Raw genomic sequence first — 13,877 nt, 5'->3', positions numbered from 1 at the left:
AAATGTCTAATTTTCACTGTTTTGCAGATTTTTAGAACAACACGGACATTAATAATCTCTCTCGTTTCTCCATCTCTCAGTTCTTCCTAGTTTAATTGATCGTTTAGGCGATTCCAAAGACCAAGTTCGCGACCAAGTGCAAACACTACTCTTAAAAGTGATGGACCAAGCGGCTAAGCCACAGGTGAAATATTCACACTTAATCTACTGTATCTCTTTGAACTGCAATTTGCATCTAAAGCAGATAAATATCTTTTTTTTGTAGTATGTTTGGGACCGAATGCTGAGCGGATTCAAGCATAAAAACAACAGGACCAGAGAAGCTGTTTGCTTTTGCCTTATTTCCACTCTTAATGTGTATGTACCAATTGAATCACATTTGATTTATAATGTTTTCTTTTTAAAAAGGCTAACTTAACGTTTTTGATGGTTTACAGATATGGAGCCCAAGGGTTAACCCTCAGCAAGATTGTTCCTCATATTTGTAATCTTTTGGGAGACCCCACGAGTCAGGTAAATGATGTTTCTTTGTTGAGAACTGAATTTTGAGAGATCGCTGGGATCTTTATATGTTGGTCTTGGTGGACCCTTGCTGGTGATTATAGGAATAGCTTACAAAAGGCTGTATTTAAAGGGATAGTCCACCCTAAAATGAACATTATGTCTTCATTTACTCATTCTCATGTTGTTGCAAACCCGTATGACTTTCTTCCATGGAACGCAAAAGGAGATGTTAGGCAGAAGGACAGCCTCAGTCACGTCATACTTAAAATGTATCTGCTAAATGAATACATTTACATTCACACTAAATAAATGTATATGTTTATCCACAGGTCCGAGACGGCGCAATTAATTGCCTTGTGGAGATTTACAAACATGTGGGTGAGAGAGTGAGGATCGATCTGGGGAAAAAGGGACTCCCACAATCACGGTAATGACATCATTCTGCACCCATGTACAGAATATTATAAAACCTTGTAAACTAAATTAATTAATAATAAATAAATTCAGCAACATAAATATATTTTTGAATGATTTATGTATAATTTATTATTTAATTTAACTGTATATTTATTTATTTGTTATTTATTAAAAATAGATAATTTGTGCAATGGATTTATTATATATTTTAATATTATACTATTATATTTATATATTTTATATACATGTTTATTCATTTATTTAATATAATAAATATATTTGGCTAATTTACAAAGCACATACTGCTTTGTAGATTTAGCAGTTTATATATTTAATGTATTTTTATAAAATATAATTATAAACAATGCAAAAATAATATACAAAAAATATATTTATATTTTAGCAATATAGATTTGAATTAAAAACATGATTTAAAATTATTTATAGTTCATTTGTAATTGAATTCAATTGTATGTATATTATTTTATTTAATTGATTTATTTTTATTGACCTGATTTATTGTATTTTTCTTATTTCTAGAGCACATACTATGTCATAGTTTTAGCATTTTATATATATTTTTTTAACTTTTATATTTTTTATCACAACTGAGTGCTTTATGATTTATTCTTTTATCTAAACACGTTTTATTTAAAAGTTGAGCTTGTAAAATAACACATTTCATTATGAACACAAAATAAAACGTATTTTACTTAATAATTGAATAATAACATTTTGACTTAGACTAATCCATCTTTCTTGCAATGTGACAGTTGCTATAATCTACAATATAAACTCTTTATAAACCCTTTATATACCCCTAACGTCTTTGTGTTTTGTTTAGGTTGAATGTGATTTTCAGCAGGTTTGATGAAGTCCAGAGGTCTGGCAATATGATCCTGTCTGCAGGTGAGTGAAATAAATCACACATAATCTCCATAGAAAAGGATGAAAGACAGCCTTCATGTGCTGTATGAAGTTACTTGGTCACAAATACAGTTTTTTCTCTGTGAGATGAGTTAAAGTTTCTTCTCAAAACTGCTTGTTTTATATGTGTGTGTGTGTGTGTGTGTGTGAATATCTCGCTGGTGAGATTGTTCTCATTGTTAAACCATTGTTTCCTCAATGTCCCAGTTTCTGTGTGTGTGGGCATTTGTGTATGAGCGATTGGTTGTGTGTGTTTGCGACAGTGGTTTGGTTGTGTTTCGTTTGGGAAGGTGGAACGTGGACATCCCTCTTGTGTTTTCTTCAGATTTCTCAATTGGATTGTTTTAGACATTTTTTGAATTATGCATCTGCACATGTGATATATATTTGTGACTTGTGATGGATATCAAATGAGGTGCCACTTATTCACTAATCAGTAAATGTGGGATATTACCATTTAAAGCGATCTTATCATTGTTTTTTTATCACTTTAGTTTTTTCTCTGAGGTCCACCGGTAATGTTAGTCATTGTTTTTCATAACATGTTTTTTTATGACCATTTTCACTGTCTTTTTGACCCCCTTTGTGTTCCACCAAAGAAAGAAAGTCAAGCGATTTTGGAACGACATGAGCGTAAATAATGGCAGAATGGTAATTTTGGGTGGACTATTCATTTAAATACGAGAGAGAGGCCAATAGTGAGGGAGGTACTGCAGACGAGAGCAGAAACACTTGTGTGTGTTCAGTCACAAGACCAGAGAGAGAAAGAGACAGAGCAGAGCTACATTAATACACCCTCGTCATGACTGCAGGCGACGGTAAGATCAGATGAACCGTACTGTAAAACATGGCTTATTTTTCTGCATTTATTTAACTGGCTCTAGAGGTGTTTTACTAGTCGCAGTTGCTTTAAATCTCTGCTGTTTTGTCTGTGTTTGTTTCTGTACATTGATGTCATCGGCGTTTCAGGGTTTCCTCTTCTTTTCATCTGATAGTCGCCCTCGTTTCCGTTTAGAATGAACTGATCCTTTTTAGTTTTGAGTTTTACCGTCTTCTGTATGTCTACATTTGAAATATTCAGATGTTACCATTTATCAGCTGAAAGGGAATCCAGTAACATGGAATCGTTTTAATAGTTTTTTAATTGCTTTTTATATAGTGATTTTTTTAGTTTGATAGTCATGTTTTAGTTGCTGTCAGTGTATGATGGTAAGATGTCTTCAGTGCTCTGAAGTATTTACAGTAATTTTTTTTAACTTAATATTAAATACTCTGGGGGTTCACACGACTGAAATCAGTATTGTAATGTGCGTTCCGTTTTCAAGTTTATCTGAAGTTCCCTTTCAAGTCGGTCACTTCGACTCTGTGTCAGTAGCTGATGCTATGGGAGAATCCTCCCAAGAGTGACAATCTCTAAAGCCCTTTAAAATCACTGCATTTTATTGGTAGATGTGTGCGTCATCGTGAGCATATAAACCAGTGCACAGCGCCATTTCATCAGAATTATTCTCTTCAAGGTTGCAGTTTCATTTTCGCTGTCTCTCGTTCTCTGGACGCCCTTTCTTCGCTATGTCATTGAACTCCTTAACAGAGAGTGGATTATTTTCTACCTCCCTGCTTGTGCTCTGATAAACAGCGTATCCTCTATCACTTTTGAGTTTGAAATACTATTGCATTTTGATTGTGTTGTGTGATTGTTGATTGTAAAGTACATAAGAGAGCCTTTTGCTTAAGGACGTCTTTTTCAAGATGGCATTTAACAAATGTTTTCCACCTTGTGAGTGATATATCTCTCTGTCTGACGGGCATGAGCGCTGATGCGGAAGTGGCGCTCGGTGAGACTGATTGCACTTACTGTGAACACTAGGGCTGAGACGATTAGTCAATGTTATCGACAACTTCGACTATAAAAAAATGTCGTTTGATGTCATTTAACATAACATGAGATCATACGAATCTCTAACGATGATGAGTGAGAGCAGCACTTCAGCTCGCGCCTGACTGAGGAGAGGAAGAATTACACAGCTCACAGTCCAGACGCACTCTAAACTTTCCAAACAGCTTCAGGTGATGTAGATCGCAAAGTATGAGGAAATTATAATGCAAAAATACAAAATAAGTAAATACAAAAGCACTCTCATTGTGGAATAAGTGGAGTTGGAGCTGCCGCTCTGGTGAAGCAAAACTTGCGTGTCAAGCGTCTTTAAAGGAAACATGCCGGCGTTACATCTTTAATGCAGTTATATTTAATGCGTTATAGCTTTATTAAAGTTCAAATAATATGGAAGCAGATCATGTAAGTAACAACAAACTTCAAAACTGGCATTTTTCTGTGCGGTCAGCGCCTCTTCTATGAGTTGCACGAAGTGTCCCGATCTAAGGGGGAGAGATTGAAACTGCACCCGACTGATGCACACTCTGTCACGGGACGCTCATCCCACGAGCGCACACACTTAATGCAGCTAGAATATAACGTGATGACTCGTGACTTATTGAATCAGAATATATATGTCACTGTGCATTTCTTATCGTGAAGAAAATTGGCAAATGCAGCTTCATTAATAAGAGAGAGTTTGTTTTTTTGTGAGTTAAAGTGAACAGAAAGGTGAGAGAGGGTAGTCTTTGCCCCATTATACACTGCAAAAAAATATGTTTTTGATTTGTTTTTGTTTTGGCTTGTTTTCCAATATAAATATCTAAAACTCCTTTAAAACATCGTACATTTACTTTAGCAGCTATACTGCAGAAGAAAAAAATTGTTATCTGAGAATGTTGAATATAATATTAAAAATACTAATATTTTAAAATATCTAAAACTGCTTTAAAAAAAGATGCATTCACCTGAGAAGCTATAGCTCTATTTTGATTTGCTTTTAGAGAACAGATCTTGAATAGAAGTATCTTTTGTCTTTACTGCACTCGCAGAAGTATAACCAAATGAAAAATACACTTATATACAAAATACACTTATATACAAAATACACTTATATTTAAGATACAATCTCTTAAAGTCTAAATATCTTATATGTTGCCTCTCAAGTAAATGTCTTTTTAGACAGTTTTATATGAATAACAAGACAAAAACACTTGATAACAAGAGGATTTTTTGCAGTGATTTGTTTTTTCTGAATTAAACTTAAAAGTATTTTTTTCCTTTAATTCAGTGAATGTCATTTAGAGGTATTTTTAAAAGATGATTATGTCCTCTTTATTGTTAGGAAGCACGTTTAATACAACCTTTTAAGTCGGGGCACAAGCTGAATAATCGGTTAAGAGCTAATGATTAATCGCTGCAGTAATAGGCAGAATAGACGAATAATCGTTCTAATAATCGTTCTAGTCGATTATCAAAATAATCATTAGTTGCAGCCCTAATGAACACATGAAACTCAAGACGCTTCACTCTCAGCTCGCCTTCTTTCTAAAGGATGGTGCCAGTCCTTCTTCCTCCCACCATACTCCCTCTGCGACTCCCTAGGGACTGCGTAAGTGAGGCGTGCAAGGCCGGGATGTTAAGTGCGGTGAGTTTGAGTATGATTTGTCACCGGTGCAAGCCTTGGGTGCCTTCCGTCTCCATTTCAAGCATCTTCACCCGTGATGATCTGTGCCCCACAATCAATGTGAATGTTGTGATCACGTTTGGTGGTTATGACGAAGATGGAGATGCTATATGGCTCACAGTGTCTGAAGGTGAGGCCTGGTCTCAAGGCCTGTTCACACCAAATCCATGACGATTTTGCGAGACAAACTTCTAACGGAAGGTCTATTCAGACCAAGTCCATAAAAAATGAAACAAAAAATATTTCTCCCCCTGTACAGTAGGTGGTGCTTTTGCTGTTCTACAAACATATATACCAGTCTCCTGCTCGTACCTTCAGCTGTTAGAGATTAATATATTGAATGCTGTTAAAGCATTTATTTACCTAATTTAGCATAACTGTTTCATTATGTTCTTTCCATGGTGTTGATACTTGCAATAAAAATAGCAGTGTGGGTCTGTATTTTGTTTGTCTATAGTAAAATATTGCAAGTAACAAGTCTTTTTATGGGATATTTTACCATGAGCTTAGTGCAAACAAATTACTGAACATCGCTGCTATTTTTAATGCCATTAGAATATAACAGGCACAGTCATATACTGAATTATGTACATTAAGACAAAACACCATAAGCTGACTTTGAAAAACAGACCGGGGTTTGCAGTACATAGTGTTCATGAACAGCAACTATTTGTTTTGAAGGTTATAATTTTCGGGTCCAGTGCCGGTGTTTGCCAGTTGATTAGCGCCACCAACGTGCTGGATTGAGCTGCTACAGTGACTCTTGAAAAAGGACTAAAAGCTCTCATCTCATTGGTCAGTCAGTTTTCATCTCAGTCCGAAGAAAAAAAATCGAACCACTCTCCGTAAAACAATCTTCGGATTGTCGGTGGACAGTTTATCGTACCTGGTATGAATAGCGGCATGGGAATCCAAAACGGACTTGGTGTGAACAGACCTTCACTCAGCCGATGAGTTCTCTGGTATTTCCACCTGCGGGGAGGAAAACCATACGAAAGTCTCTTATGCTGAGCTGACACAGAATTTCTCTCGGGGGATCGAGAAGCTCTGACGTGAGTGGCCCTCTCTGAGAGAGCCAGAGCGTTTTCTGCTTGACAAACGGTTCTTACCAATGCCGTTTTTCCCAACTTTGTTTTTTCAGCGGGCCTTGGGGTTGACAGGCGTGGGCCACGGCCGTTATCACCCCACTGAGCTTGTTAAGTATGAGGTCTCTTCAGTGCTGTGTCAACTAGAGGGTGCCTCATCATTCATGGCAACACGGTCCCTTATGTCTTGTGGTGAGTGGTGACATGTCACTGTTTAGCCGTGCTACCCATTTGGAAAACACCTGCGATTTATCAAAGTCGTTGCGCACGGCCGTGTCATAACGGACGCGTCCAACACAGGCTGAGGAGCCCTGTGCAAAGGCTCTTAAACCTTTGGCACCTGGACAGGTGTGCGGACGGCGTGGCACATAAATCACCTGGAACTGCTTGCAGTCTTCCTAGCTCTCAGAGCTTTCCGATCAGTGGTGCAGGGCTTTCCCGCGCTGATCCGGACAGACAACATTGCAGTTGTGGCGTACATAAACCTCCAGGGGGGAGTCCGGTCGAGCCCAATGTTGAATCTGGCACGCTAGCTTTTCCTCTGGTGTTAGAGGCATCTCCTGTCAATGCTGAACTTCATGTCTGGCTTCTAAACGGGGGTCGTCTGACACAGAGGGGTTGTCCCAGCCAGTGCTCAACACCATATTACCATCACCCCCTCCACAAGGTGGCTGTATGCCTTGAAATAGCGAGTTTTTGCTGACTGGAGATCCACCCGAGGTGAGAACCCAGCGCATTGCCCTGAGCCGACAGTGCTTCACTTTTTGCATCAGCGTTTGGATGCGGGACTCCATCCATGCTCAAAGGGTACTGCTCAAAGGGCCACGACTTTTTGGGTGGTTTGTCTGTGGGAAAACACCCCTTGGTCATCAAGTTTTTGCAAGGAGCATGATGGCTTAGGCTCTCGCCCTGCTACTGTCCCGATCTGGGACTTGCCATTTGTACTGAATGCGCTTTTGATACCCCCGTTCAAGCCACTCAATGCAGTAAGCTTTCACGTACTCTCTCTGAAGACCAATCTTTGGCTTCGGTTAAACGTATTGGGGATCTTCAGGCCTTGTCGGTCCATCAAGCGGCGGAGCATCAAGTGCCATCTGCCAATAAATTGCCGTGATTTTAAAGGGCTTCAGAGATCGTCACTCCTGGGAGTAGTTTCCCATAGTGTCTCATTCCCTCCTTTCAGGGAACAAAGGTTACAGTCATTACCATTTTTGAGTTCTTCAGGAGCAAAACGTTCCTGTTAAAGCCTTTTACCTTGTGTTTTGCTTTTTCTTTTTGTACTATTAAATCCTCATTAAAAAGTTGTAGTTGTATTTCTTGGTTAGAACAACTGATGCTGGATAAAGTTGTTGCTGTCAATGGTTGATGGACTAAAGTATGACATTTGGGATGGATGACAAATAAGAAAATACCTTAAACTTGGAAGTTAGATCATTAAGCTTAAAAGCTCCATGAAATGCTTTGAAAAACGCAATTTTCGTTACTCTCTTGACATATTTCCCATTGAAACTGGAAATTGGAGTGGGACATACCGAAGGTCTTGTCTTTTGCTTATTTGCTACTTAAAATATGTACCGCCACGTGGAGCAACTAAGTTTACACAAGCCTTTAAGAGACAAAATTTGTATTTGCCCTAGATTGCAAAATGATGTCATCAATATTTTGGTCCGTTTTCCCAGAAGAGAGATGATACATTTTAAATTCGTATATCTGCTAAAATGTATTTATACATTTATATAGATGACCTCAAAACTAACAATAAATGTGACAATACTGTAATTTGAATTCCTGAGATTTTTGGCATAAATGCTATTCAGTAGTTTTATAAATTGGAACCTGTTGTAACAATTGTAGTAATAAAATGCAAGTTCGATTACAGGTTGTTTTGTTTAAAAACAGTTAGAACAGAAAATAAGCTTCAGTTGCGTCTCAGATGGCCATGGTTTGTATATTCAGATGAAAACAGCTGAATGTTGCTTTTGTTCTGCGTTTCTCAGCTGCCAATTAACATGCCTACTGTGAATAGATCCCTGTACATGTGAATCACGACCGTCAGGGGCACACAGAGGCGGGCAGGGGGGTACTCGACCAAAACTGGCATCAACTTTCTCCATTAGAAGTCCAACACACCTTTGAGACAAAATGTTTTTTTTTAAATGTAGTTTAACCTCATTTGCTGCTGTAATACAGTCTTAATTCGAGTTCCTGTGCTGGTTTAGGGAGAGTGGGTGCTTGGCAAAGAAACACAGAAGGGATTTTGGTGTGTATCCAGCGTCTTAGTGCTTGAATGTGTGTTTTGTGTGACTGAAGGTGTGTGTAGGACTAACTATTCAGAGGCCTTTTTGGGATCAACCTACACACAAACACACTTCAGTACAGTTTCAAAAATAAGCAACTTTTGATTGGACACATGACTCAAATAGGGCAGTTTTTTGCACTTCATGTTGGTCCAGCTACTTGTCACTTAACATAAAACGCTTTAAAAATAGGTTATACTATAGCTGGAAAGCAACCATTGCTGGTGATCAATGATTGTATGTAGGGCTGGGCAAAAAATAAATAAATTAATCTCGATTAGATTTTCCTACATTTAAAGGTATTTTTCAAAAAAGTAACTCCAACATGATTCATATAACTTGTTCCTTATTAGAATGCAAGGCAACTTGGTTAGAAAAATCTAAGCTTTCTTCATCATAGAAAACAAAGGTGTGTAACAGAAATGCACAAAAAATGTGCAACACACAGAAAGTTGTCAACAGCATAAAAGTAAAATAAATTACAATCCAGTTTATTTAAAATAACACTGATGTTCAGAAATAGTATAAAATAAGAAAACTACAAAATACCTCAAAGCAAATTTAGGTATTATTTTTATCTAAATCAAGTCCATTTAAAAATCAATATCTAGAAATAGTCATGTTTATCTAGAAAGTATTTTTAGTATATCAATACATTTTGTATGTATAACCATAAACACCTGCAGACAGAGTCCAGATATTAGAACAATTTCAGTGTAGTTGAAAACGCAAGAAGCAAAAAGCTCTGTTAAAAATAATGACGTCAGTCAGTGCTGTGAGCACGCGGCGCCCTCTAACGGTACACGCTGAGCAGAGCAGCAAAATGAAATAATATCGCTGTTTGTCAAAATGATCGCTTTGCTTCCTAAATGTTGGCTATAAATGCAGTACATTTGAAACACGTCACAGAACAAAGCAATAATTAGCAATCTATCTGAATCATCATGGTAAAAGGAGATGTGGATTATTCTCCCATTTATAGTCTATCCATTATATGATTTGATATGAAGCGCCCATAACTGCCATGTATGTTCTAACACTTTATAATAAACTCATATCTGTTGACATCTCAGAAAATGTAGCTTAATGCTTCATGACTTACACAACTTACACAGCCCTGTGAACATTTGTTTTCTCTTTTATATTCAGCCATTGGTGGATTGACCGTGTATCTAACCACAGCGTTTGCTAATATTTTATGCAAAACCTTGATTTAAAAGAAATAAAATCATGTCAAAAACTTAAATTCGAATTAATCGAAAAAATCCCCAAAAATCGCCCAGCTCTAATTGTATATATTTTCTGATGAATGAAGAAGAAAGATTATTTTGAGTATAATGCACCAGCTGCAAACCCTCAGATATGGAAGTATGTTGTGTCAGTCTCACGAAAGCCGTCAAGAACATATATGGGCCATATTTGAAAAAAGAAAATTTGCTTTTTGCATAAAGAAAATGAAGCCTATTTTAAGGACCATTTAAGATTCTTTGCATTGTGACATTATTTTCATGACAGATTATTCTCATGACCTAATTAAATAAACAAACAAACAAATGCTAAAATTATATATATATATATATATATATATATATATATATATATATATATATATATATATATAATTGTTTAGTAAAAATAAAGATGTATTGTTTACATTGAAAAGTACTTCACCACCATGGTAGTATTTGTTGCACTAAATTTGTACTTTTTATTTGTGCTATTTTATGTTTGTGTTATTTTACATTTATGTTGTACTTTGCATGTTATTTTATGTTTATCTAAAGGTTAAAAAATACCCTTTTTATATTAATAATTGATAGACAAAATAATGCTGCCTAAATTGTTTTTATTTATTACAACAACAAAATATTTACGTAATGAGAATATACTGTAATAAGTATCATCAAGAAAAATTATAATTACAAAAACACTACAGTGTATGTTCCATTTTCTTTATGCAAAATATAATTTCTTATTGCCTTCTTTATGATTTTAGGGTGAAATGCTGTATGACCTGGACACATTTTAGACCGGTTTCATGAGATTCACCTATTTTGTCTACCTTAAGTTTTCTGTTAATCACACAGTATGAAATTAAGAACTAAATTATGAACTTGTGTTTGGTCACGTAACATCCGTTCTGTAAATGAAAAAAACTACAAATTACTGAATAAATGAATGAGTGAATGAATGTTGCGTGTGTCTTTTGTTCATATAAATGAAGTTTCTGCTAATCGGCATTCCTTTCATTCTCTCTTAATGAGGATTATTGGATTTCACTTACTGAAACCAGACACAATCCAGTTTAACAATTTTACAGTTTATTATGATACTTTCTTCAGGCAGTGAAATGAAATATAACAAAGAACACAAAGTGTTTTATAACACAGACATATGTTACATTTTGTCAGTGTTATGCCATCTAGTGGTGAAATTAGGCATCATATCTGAGTATGTTTTGATTTTTCATTGAAGTTGTGTAAAGGCCATTTCTAGTTATGGCCAAAATACTCTTGATTTGTTACCTGATTTATTCATTCTTTATCTATCTCAAATAAAACATGCTTAATTATTAATAAACAATTACGCACTTAATTATTTGTTAAAAAAAGAAGTGTTTTACATATATAAGTTTTAGCATTTATCATGTCTCTGAACGTAATACATTGGGGGCTCGTCCGGGAGGATATAAACATGGATCTTTGCGTATCTCAAAGCGAGAATCAAACTCCTATACTAATTTAAATATAAATAATATGTAGATATATATAAATTAATATACAAAAGTTGTACTAGCTTCACTCTATTAGAAAATTTCTGTTTGCTACGATTTCTGTTTTTTTATTAACAGCAGTGTCTTCCCCTTTACTGTATCTGAAAGTAGGTTTTAATATTTTTGCCTGTATTAACTGATTGTTAGTCTCATTAAGACAAGTAGCACAATGTGGGGTATACCATTAGAGTTCTGTCTGTATGTGATGTTGGTTTGTGAGGTGATGATGTCATCAGGTGTGTGATTTTAGCTACGGTCAGTGATGACACACCTTCAGTCAGCGGTTAGGATGTGTGTGTGTAGAGGATGGAGGAGGGTTTGCGAGGGGGAGGTGGCAAAGAGTGTGTGTGGCCATGTTCGGAATAGTACACTACATACTACTCATACTATTTCTGCAGTATTTATGTTGTGCACAGTATGGTACTCTTGTAAGTGCTGTTGTAAGGGATTTGTGGAGTTGCGGTAATGCAGATAGCCATGTAAATGTTAAAATACATTTAAAGATTTTGTAAAAATATCCGTCTTGGTGGGATATTTATGGAAACACAGTCACTTATGTCTAAAGTGAACTTAAACAGCGGGACAAAAAGCTAATTTGTATCAAAATAACGGACTTGTAAGTGTAAATGCAGCCTAATAGACCTGCGTCTGTCTAGTATGTCGTTAAAGGTGCACTCAGTAACTTTTTGCTCGTGTCATCTTGGACTTACAGAGACACCTAGTGGTGTGGATGCAGCATCATTCAAAATCAATAGTTTTAAGTCAAAGATGCCATTGTAGAAATTCACTATTCACAATCAGCCACGACTCATTTAATCCAAGAGTGAAAGTGACCAATAACAAGACGGTTACTGAGATTAAGTGAGTACTATTCAGCTTGTCATGTGATTCTAAAATGACCCTGCCCCATGTAGAATAAAACAGCTTTTATAAGGTTGCTGATATGATAAAAGTCTTCATCTCATGTGAGTGGTCATGATTTTAAACATATGTTTCAAAATGTCAGTACATTTCTTTAGGAGTAATACTTTTTTAATGGTGAAAAAAATGACTTTTCCTGGGTTTCGGCACCAATGTAATGCAGTTCAAAGATGGGCAAGGAGGAGGCGGGAACCGGCTGAGCAGTCAAAAGAACTTAAACATAACATAAAACACACAGACACGCGCACACACACAGCGGCCACGTGCATCTCTCTCTCTCTCTCTGGCATCCTTGGCTCGTCCTTTATCTCTCTCCCGCTGATTGGGTAACTCATCCTCACAGCCCGGCCACGCCCTCCTCCTCGTCACAAGCTTGTAATTAGTTTCTTTTTTCTTTTCTCTGACTATATACTTGTCTTGAATAATTACTTTGGAACTTGAAACAATGTTTACTCATTAATTATTTTTTTGTCGTGGTATTGAAATTGGTATTTCAAATGGTCAAATTGGTTTCACATGAAAGCAAAATGGACATTATAACTGAATTAATTGGAATTGAATCGACTCCACTCGCTGAATAAAAATCAGGCAGGAATTTGTTCATGTGACAACAATGTAGCATACTACTGCTTGAAAGGATTATTGCTGCATACTGCATGTTGTTTCACACACTATTTGTATAGAATAGAATGCATGCAGTGAGCAGTATTCCATTTTGAATACAGCCTGTGTGTTTGGCTCCTCCCACCTGCTCTCCTTCTCCCACTGAAGTGAGAAGGGCGGGGTTTAGTCAGCAATAGATCAACCCAACATGTTCTAATTTACACACACACACACACACACACACACACACACACACGTGTGGAGGCAGGGAGGGGTCGCGACGCCACTGGAGGCCGCATCAGAATGAGGCAGCGTGGGAAACCGTGACGACATGTTGAGGAAGCTGGTGTGCCGAAGAATCTGCGCTTGTAAGAGACTCAATTTACACTGCATGAACAGAGCGATTCAGAGACAGACGGGAGATAACTAGCGAAACCAGCATCTGTAGGTCACTAGGGGTCACTTCAGACATGCTCGTCTGAAGTGGACTGTGGTTGCAGACGGATATCAGTGTGCTTGATATCCAGCTTCAAATGGATTAGCTTTCTGTGTTGACATGAGTGAGATGCTGGGGTTTCGTGAATGATTGCGGGTCGCTCTCATCAGTCTTTCTCTCTCTGTCTTTCTGTGCTGTGTGTGTGAAATCTGATTGCTTTGATTAAATGCTGCATGCAGTGAACCGTGTGAGTATGTGTGTTGGTTTTACTTGGTTTGAGGAAAAAAATGTCCCAGGAGTGAGCTACATCTGACAAAAACTTCTTTTTGGGGGCATTCATGGGTTCTCAGGTGA

At 37.0% G+C, this 13,877-nt stretch overlaps 1 protein-coding gene across 1 annotated transcript in view; it reads left to right on the top strand.

Annotated features, from left to right (window-relative positions):
- LOC127426524 (CLIP-associating protein 1-like) overlaps positions 1–13,877 on the top strand; it is a 110,599-nt gene that overhangs the window by 17,487 nt on the left and 79,235 nt on the right. The window contains exons 4-8 of the mRNA XM_051673390.1: positions 81–184; positions 266–357; positions 438–513; positions 834–931; positions 1,766–1,830. Coding sequence (XP_051529350.1) covers positions 81–184; positions 266–357; positions 438–513; positions 834–931; positions 1,766–1,830 — 435 coding nt within the window. The remainder of the gene's footprint in view (positions 1–80; positions 185–265; positions 358–437; positions 514–833; positions 932–1,765; positions 1,831–13,877) is intronic.

This window comes from Myxocyprinus asiaticus, chromosome 35 (genome assembly GCF_019703515.2).
Source record: "Myxocyprinus asiaticus isolate MX2 ecotype Aquarium Trade chromosome 35, UBuf_Myxa_2, whole genome shotgun sequence".
In the NCBI taxonomy this organism is placed as follows: Eukaryota; Metazoa; Chordata; class Actinopteri; order Cypriniformes; family Catostomidae; genus Myxocyprinus; species Myxocyprinus asiaticus.
The sequence above is the reverse complement of the archived record's forward strand: the minus strand, read 5'-3'. Positions and strand labels throughout refer to the sequence as shown.